This window comes from Nestor notabilis, unplaced genomic scaffold (assembly GCF_000696875.1).
Source record: "Nestor notabilis isolate BGI_N333 unplaced genomic scaffold, ASM69687v1 scaffold5050, whole genome shotgun sequence".
NCBI lineage: Eukaryota > Metazoa > Chordata > Aves > Psittaciformes > Psittacidae > Nestor > Nestor notabilis.
In genome coordinates this window covers 4,325-13,013 of record NW_009912308.1, presented here as the reverse complement: position 1 = coordinate 13,013, position 8,689 = coordinate 4,325, and the positions used below count along the sequence as shown (strand labels likewise).

Below are 8,689 nucleotides of genomic sequence, written 5' to 3'. Positions count from 1 at the left end.
AGATGGCACACTTATGAACTCGGTCAAAGTGGATGCACATGTTGCTTTATTTAGGCTTATATCAGAGAAAGGAACCCATGCAATCTTTAGCTCTTTACTTATATTGAAGTACTAACCCCTCTCATTTCATGGCATAGCTCTATTTTTATACCACTGAAAACATCAGCTGTAAATGCCCATATAAATTGCTTCCCAGCCCCAGAAAATGTTATACTCGCATGTGTGTGATACCAAACCTGTCTTCACTTTCCTAAAAGATAATAATCAAATAAGATATTATCAGTATTAGTGATACTCAGAAGTAACATCTGAGTTTTCATAAAAAGCTATGCTCCTAATGCTTGAATGACTCATATTTGCCACTAGAACAATACAAAGTCCTTAAAGAAGGTTGGCCTTTAAAAATATTACTTGGAACCAGAGCAAACCATTTAAGTATATCAAATGTCATAAGGGCTCTTTCTAAAGTTGAGGTTGTTACAGTATAAACAGCATCAAGTGAGAGGCTGTGCTCTCTCTTGACTGAAGCCCAGGAGTGAAAAAACAGGAGTGAAAATATTTTCATCTGTTGGAAGTGGGAAGAATAATATTATTTTATACATAATTATGCATACAGAGAGCATTGTAACACACAGGCACGCACACCAATATACTAAACTAAACTGTTACATCACCATAGGACTAGACTCTGGAAATTTTACATTCACTCAATCCTTACTGTGTTTATAATCCAGCAGAAGTTTGCCTTAATGATATATACATTGTCTTCATTGAATGGTACTTACTGGAAGCTCACATGACTAAGTGTTAAGACATAGTTTCACAATATATTGGCATCAGAAGTGAAGCCAGTTCACAAAGTTCCCAGCTACCACTCCCACTCCCTCCCTGTCATGGCTGCCCCTACATCACTGTGGGCTACCCATCAGCCATGCCCTTATGACTAGTTGTAGGGTCACATGAGGACACAGGTCACCAAACTGATTTAAGAGTAATCCCACTGAAAATACAAGGGATTATTTTTAACTTGGAGCATTTCAAAGATATGGTTTATGGTGATGCCATGACCAGTTTTAATGACACAGCTGGTGTGGTGGCAAGCTGGGAGAATGGGATGGAAGCGGGAGGGGAGAGGCCAGAAATCCTCAAGCCAGCATCACTGCTATGCATGATGGAAAGATGCCATATGGCAAAGTTTGCAAAACCTGGACCACTCTGCAATTTCCTCTGTCATTCTTACTTGGGTGCTATTAGTACTAAAGGTTGGGGTACTTACGCCATGATGCCTGAGAGATGAAACATTTCAGCTGTTATGTATGACAAGTAACTGTACAGGAAGACAAAGAGTGGCTCAATCACTCGGATTTTATGGGTGAAACGGGTGGTAAAGGCTGCTACAAATCCCAAAAGGATTCCAATCAATACTCCACCGATCCCCACTATAAAGAAGTTAGCAATCCCAGCGAATATGTCAATAACCTTAATTGTGTGCATCTGGCAGAAAGACTTGAACAAATTGTACAGGACCTATGAGGAAAAAGAAAGCACATTATGTTTCTGAACTCTTATGTTCCCTTCATGCTTTTACGTTCCTCTGCTTCAATGTTGAATTTTGAATTTTTCTACCTACCCCGAACTGACTTTTAAGATAGGGTGTTGTTTACCTCTGGCATATTACTTGTCCACCACAAAAATCAGGGAGATATGCGAAGAAGGGTAAATATATTATTCCCATTTTTGCAAATGGGTTTCTTAACCCATGCCATTCTTCAGTCCAGGAGCATAGATCTATCTAATCTTTCTTTAAATTCATTTATTTGCAGAGCTTCTAATTTCTCCACAAATGACCATTTCAGATTTTCCCCAGATTAAAATAACAAAAACAACCAACCAATCAAAACAAAACAAAACAAAAAAAGAGAGAGGGAAAAATGCAGTTTCATAATCCGTGAAAAACCAGGTTCTTTTCAAATTATTTTGATCCACATAAGACACCAAGAGCTGCAGAACTTAACTGGACCATACAGATTCATCCGGCATGGGGTGGGGTGGAGAGGGGATGGACACTGACCACCCCAAGGACTAAAAGAAACATGAAACATGAAATATGGCATCCATTAAGTACTCTTTCTCTGACTAATCAATTTCTTATTAATTAACTACTTCCTAACTAAGCATTAGGAATCCAGTGGTTTAAAGACTTTTCAAACTTTAGATTATTTCTAGAGGTGGGGATTTAGTTCCTATTAAAAGGCCTGTTACCCTGTTTAATTTTCAAAGTGTTTGTAACTATCCTCCAAATGAGAGTCAATGGGATTACCACATTTTCTCAGCCAGACAGTCCTTATGGTTTACACAGGAAACAGAACAATGTGAAGTCACATTTCTCTAATACCAAGTATTTCAGTTACTACAAAACAGACAACAATGGCATCAGTTACTCTTAAAGAAACCTTAAAGGGTCTCCCCATCTGCAGACTTATTTGGGAAATTTAAGCATTGCCTGGTGCTGCATGTATGCTCTCAGCCATGAGATACTGTGATTACTCCATAGTTCACTTGTACAGATTTAAGCTTGGTTGTAGGCACTTGTTCATGTTACAGTGGGCTCACAGGCTAAGACACTGTGGTCATAATAAACACTTCAAACATCTTGGACAGTTTGCAGGAGTTAAATCTCCTCTTTTTTCTGGAATTCTTAGTAAACCTAGTAAGTTTCTCTATCAGAAATGGTATTTAAGAGAAAAATGTTTTATCAGCACTTGCATTATGTCAACAATGTACATGTTTAAATAGGTGCTGGGAAGGATTTGTCATGTTTGCAGTCTTGTTCTCTCTCACGTGACAGAAAATAAGTTGTTTGGCTCTTGGCCAAAACTGGTCTTACAGAGGGAAACGTTCTCATTATGGACTACTGCAAAGACATGGCCAATTATGGGTCCTTTGGGCTAAGTAAAAAGAAAGAACTGAAAAAGAAAAGAAAAAATATACTCCAGAGCAAGCATGGAAAAAGGTTAAATCAAACCTAGCATAGTCACCAGTCATTTCCATTACAAAGCAACAAACAGGACAAGAGCAGGAGCATGAACTATTTAATTGATAACAATGATGCCCTCAGGACATAGTGTCCTTTTTCACCTGGATAAACCCCTTCATCTTTCTGCTTTGAGGCAGACTCCCAGCCTTTTTGCCCTGTTCCCTCTTATTATACCCTGTGCAGGACAGGAAAGTAAAGTCATAGGCTATACTGTTTTTCCACTTTGTTTGGATTTGTGGACCTTATGGATTTGCGGACCTTATGGATTTGCATTATGTATCCCAGAAATAAATCTACTGGCAACAGGTGTGCCTTCGTTGGTCACCTCATAAGGACCTCTCAGTCCACAGACTCCCAGGATGCCATGAATCACAGACTGAAGAAAAAATACTGTTGAGCTGCATTGTTTGCAATGGCAGGAGTTCCCCTGAGTTACTTGCTGCAACTTGGGACCACCCCAGAGTTATGTTGTTCTTCAACACATCTACAGAATTTGACCTGGCAGAATACTCCCTTGGTATGCACCATGGAAGATTATTATTTTCTTTAAGTGGAGTTTTAAATAGTCTTTTATATATTTTAAAAAGTAACTATATAAATATATATAAAGGCAAGTCTCCAAAATAAGGCCACTGAGAGCTGCTTGTAAAGAAGCGTATCATTTTGATCTTCTCAAGCAATAGCCTTTCCATAACATCACCTTAACCTCACAGCAAAGTATTAACCCTCCAAACAGAATGGAGCCTGTTGTTTCCACATGCAGACATCCCCATAAATCTCAAATCTGCTGCCATAAGTTATTTGAAAGAAGAAAATCAATGTTCTCTTTTGTACCTCAGATCAAAACCAGACCGCCATGATAGAAGCAGCAGCTAGGACTATGGAATGTCACAAACATGACTGTAATCTATTCCTATTGTTCTTTATTTACATTGCTGTAAATGAGATTAAAATCAGGTTCACTTCCCTTTTATTCTACAGCAGTTCAGTTTTACAGCCCTCTCTAAACTTTCAGGTGAGTTAACACCAATGCTGGTCACAATTTGTAGTGCATTTGTTATGAGAACGTTGGGGTTTTTTCAGGTTCAAGATTTGCACTCAACATCCTTAAGCTGAACTCACTGAAGGTTACACCAAGAAGTATTAGTCACCAACAACTTTTTAATCGTCTCACAGTATCTCTGCTCTACCTAGACACGAATTGCTTATTTTCATCAGCTCTCAGATATTAGTTTTTCATTTTGAAATTACTTTAAAGCACTAAAATAATGTTTTCAGCAGAGGCAGAATACAGTGCACTGCTGTAATGTTTTCTGACATGGGAATAATATTATTGTAATACACTGGCTCCTTCTTTGTGATTTTAAGCCTAGAATTGGAATTTGAACTGCTAACACTCCACTTCAACCATGATCTTGCCACTTAATATCACTGTGCTAGTTATCATTGACCCACTCTTTTGCTAAAGCACCAACTGTGTACAAGAAGCAAACTAGCAAGCATTGTCCTCAGCCAAATTCAAGTTCCAATATTCCATTGGTGGGGAATAAGGATCATCCAAACGCACAGGCATATCACAAAAACTACCAGGCGTGAAAGACCATCTGAGAAACACAGAAGAGCTGAGATTCCTGAGAAAGCACACCTCGCTTCGCATCTAAAATGCAGATGTGGTAGCACATTTTCTGAAAAGAGAAAGCACAGATGTCACTGCTATCCTAATAAAAGCTTTTATTAGGAGCAGCCAGGCAGTGCAAGCAGGATAGGAGGAAGAAGGGCTTAAAGTATTTCAAAAGCATGTTTACTAAAGCCACACTGTTCCGCGCTGCCCATCTCTGCAGCCCCTGGGTTTTTTGATATTGCAGTGGCTGTAGGCACTAAGCAGCTCCTGTGGATGGCCCTCCTGCATGCCACCCCACTCCTGCTCTGTCTCTGCACCCCACGGGAGCCACCTGCCAGGGTAGGTGGAAGTCAAGGGCTCCAGCAGATGAAAGCTGGAAGGTTCTGCACTCTTCCTTCTAGCTGGTTTTATCAGCTGTCCCAGTAACACAACAAGGGCAAATGAAGAGACAGTATTTACAAAACATCACCTCCTTTGAGCAGATACCTGAGTAACTGGCAGCAAGGACTGGTCTGGCAGCACTGCTATGGGCAGGGGGTGCGAGGTCCTTTAAGGACACCCTACGGGCAATCTGTGTGACAGCTTGGGTCACATTTTAAATATAATCACAAGATCGCAGGTGTGCAAAATCATAACTAGGAATCATTAGCAGACCACTGCTTAGCATGTGGAAACCACTTGACCTTCTGCCAAGTGTTACTTTTAAACGATATCTAGGAAGAAAGACCAAAGGTACTCTAAATTCTTTTCACTCCTTCATGAATATATGTATGGTCAGTGCGTTACTGGACTGGCTCTACAGACTCAGAGTAGCTCCCCTGTGTTAGGGCACCTGGGGAGGCATGCCATCAGAAAGGACTACCTTCAAAGAAGGCAATAATGACACCTACAGGAAAGCCATTCATCATGGTTATTAAATTGCTTTGCCAGCACCTATAAAAATGGTGTTTTGGAGTAATTTGCCATTGAGTTATGGCATGCATGAATAATTCCATCATCAAGATGCAGTGTTTTCCTGGCAAATCTTGCTGGATTAACTGCTGCTCCAGTGGAAAGGTGACTGATTTTTTGATTGGGAAAAAGTTATTTTGATTGGAAAAAGACACAAAAGTACAAAAAAACCCCAAACAAAACCCCACGAAAAACAAATCCCACAATGTTTTACATTAACGTAAAGGCAGGCCTTATTCCCCCAGAAAAATTCATATGAAGAGTTCCACCCCAGGAATGGCCATTTAGAGAAAGTAGACACAGCCATGGCTGAACTGCTAAGCCTTTTGAAACTTGGTATTTACACTCACTGATTTTCAGGACTGGCTTAAGTACCAGTTTAGTAACAGCAGGTAGTTTCAGCTGTAAGCTATTGAGAAAAGCTAGGCTTTAAGGCAAGCGCATAAGAGAGGAAGTGATTCAGATGGCTGGATAGCAACATAATCAGGTACAGCATGAAGCCTAAGTGAAAAAAAAAACCAGTACTCCCAACAAACAGTACTCCCATGGACAAACAAGAAATGGTCAGTACAAAGGCTCAAATTAAAGGATGAGATATACACATGTTAAGCAGGTGAGGCAAAGCCCTAGAAAAGGGGAAAACTGAAGGATAACAGTGCATAGAATGGGACAGGAGTAAGAAGCCAGTGCCAGAGACAGAGAAGGTACAGACTCAATTAATGAAACTTTCTGATCCTCCTGGCATATGAAAAACTGGACCTCCGTGTCTCACAAAACAGAAAGCATGCCAGGACATAGTTGGCATGGGCAGGATTTCAAGTAAGGCATGGATAAATGAGAGTAATGTCTGAGACATGTTGTCATCAGGTACAAATGAGGGGCATTGGGGGTGTTAATGGAATGTGAAGATTGATGCCCTCAGGTCAGCACCACAAACCCAGTTCAGCTAGTTAATGATTAGAAATTACTGCCTCCAGATGGCCGGCCTATCTCATCTATAGCCTGGGAGAAATGCATTGGTAGTCTCAGGACACTTCCAACTGGATGAGCAGATCTGTGAACCTATGTCATCTCAATGAGTTGCCCATTCTCCCTGTGAACATGCTGGGACACCTCACATTGTGCCTTTTCCCTCTCTTGTTCAAAGACATTTCTGCAGGTGAGGAAAACCTCCAGTTTCACTTTACAGAAGTAACAGAATTCAAAGATACAGAAACTAAAGAGATCGGGTAGTAAAATTTGTAGAGTAAATATGCTACCATTACACATTACTCTGGTGTAGTAAGACTGTCATACTTGCTAAATCTGAAGTTTAGAGAATTACATAAATACGTTAGCACTCCTTGACTTTCCTCTATTAGCAAACTGTAATAACCAGATACAAAGAGATACAATGAAGTGGCATGCAAACAATCATTTATCATTTTTTCAACTAATCATTTGTCAAGTAACTTACCACAGTTATAGCATCATTCAGCAAAGACTCTCCAAACACCAGGATGTAAAGCTGCTCATTGACATGAATATTCTCAAAAACAGCTAACACCGCCACAGGATCCACAGCTGAAATGAGGCTGCCAAAGAGCAAATTCTGCAGCAATGTGATATCAGTCAAACCAAACGCACTGATCTGGCAGATTCCATAAAGTGAAATCCCAATGCCAATGGCATTCCAGAGCGTGCCCACCACAGCATACCAGAATATGGTACCAAAGTTCTCAAAGAAAAGACGAGTTGGCATAAAATATCCAGCATCGAGTACAATGGGTGGTAAAAGATACAAGAAAAAAACATCACTGTTCATTACAGGTGGGGACTTCTCCTCTGCTCCAAAAATAATCCCGCCAAGAAGCAATCCAACCAGAATAAGGAGACAGCTTTCAGGTACAATTGAGGGTAACTTGTGATAAAGATGAAAGCCTTCAAAGGAAATTCAAACACAAGAAAGTGTAATGGTTATTTGTACAGAATCCAAAAGATTATTCTAGATTCTGTTACCTTAGTTTCTATAGTAAACAAGCACCAATCATGGGGCAATTTAATTTTCATTGCAAAGACTGAACTGGACAGCCACAAGAGGTCAAGGCAAATATGTCGGCTAGGGTAGTTAATTCAGTTAATTTGGTGGAGATACAATTTAGCAGATAGACATTCCATTTATTAGCTAAGCTAGCTAGAGCAATCATGTGCAAGGGTTTTGTTTGTGGAAGTTTGGGGTTTTGTAATGTGGAATCCTCCAGAAACACAATCCAAACACTTTTCTAGGGCAAACTACATCTAGATAGAGGAAAAAGAAATCATGATAACCACCCCTTCCTCCATGCATGTATTCACAAATGAGTTTAAAAAGTACATTCATTTCATTTTTAGAAGTCTTTTAGAGCCTCAAAGCTAGGGAGGGGAACTTGCACATGTGACCTGCACCCAGTCACCCATGGTCACTTCCCCAGCCACCATGAGGAAGCATTTACACACATAATTATTCTTCTAATTTTAGAGGCACCTCCAAAGTAATTTCACAAGAAGCAACACGTTTTCCATAAAGTGACAATAAGCTGTAGCCTATATTATTATCTTCATTTTTCTGTATTATATGAATTCTAGAAGTGTCAGGAGTCTCTCATAAAAATCTGCAAAGTACTGAAAAAAAATGAATTAAAAAAAGGTTCTGAATGAGGACTTAATGGTTGAATATTCCTTAGCCTACTAAAACTTTCAAAGCTATGCAGTTTTGATTTAATGATTACCATTACTTGTAAAAGTTGGCTGTTGTAATGATAATTTTGGTAATGAATGGGGTAAGTTTTGAAGGAACTTACTCTGGCCAGTCTAATGGAATGATAAACCTTATGCACAAGGTCACATTCCAGGTCTTGGTGATGCCAATCTTTTCCAGGCTCCTCCTTATCTATATTTGGCCCACATAATTATATAGAAAACTATCCACACCCACAAGATCCTACAATTCCTGCCTAACTAAAAAGCATTTAAATTATTTTAAATGAGAGCTGCATGGAAACACTGGGTGTGGTAATAACGGGCATCTATTTCAGTAAAACTATTTCAGTAGAAATCACACC

At 39.7% G+C, this 8,689-nt stretch overlaps 1 protein-coding gene across 1 annotated transcript in view; it reads right to left on the bottom strand.

Annotated features, from left to right (window-relative positions):
- Positions 1-7,529, bottom strand: part of SLC9A2 (solute carrier family 9, subfamily A (NHE2, cation proton antiporter 2), member 2) — a gene marked incomplete at its 5' end in the record, with an annotated part of 26,557 nt that extends 19,028 nt beyond the window's left edge. Inside the window, 2 exons of the mRNA XM_010018809.1 lie at positions 1,277-1,527; positions 7,066-7,529. Coding sequence (XP_010017111.1) covers positions 1,277-1,527; positions 7,066-7,529 — 715 coding nt within the window. The remainder of the gene's footprint in view (positions 1-1,276; positions 1,528-7,065) is intronic.
- Between the last annotated feature and the right edge of the window lie 1,160 nt (positions 7,530-8,689).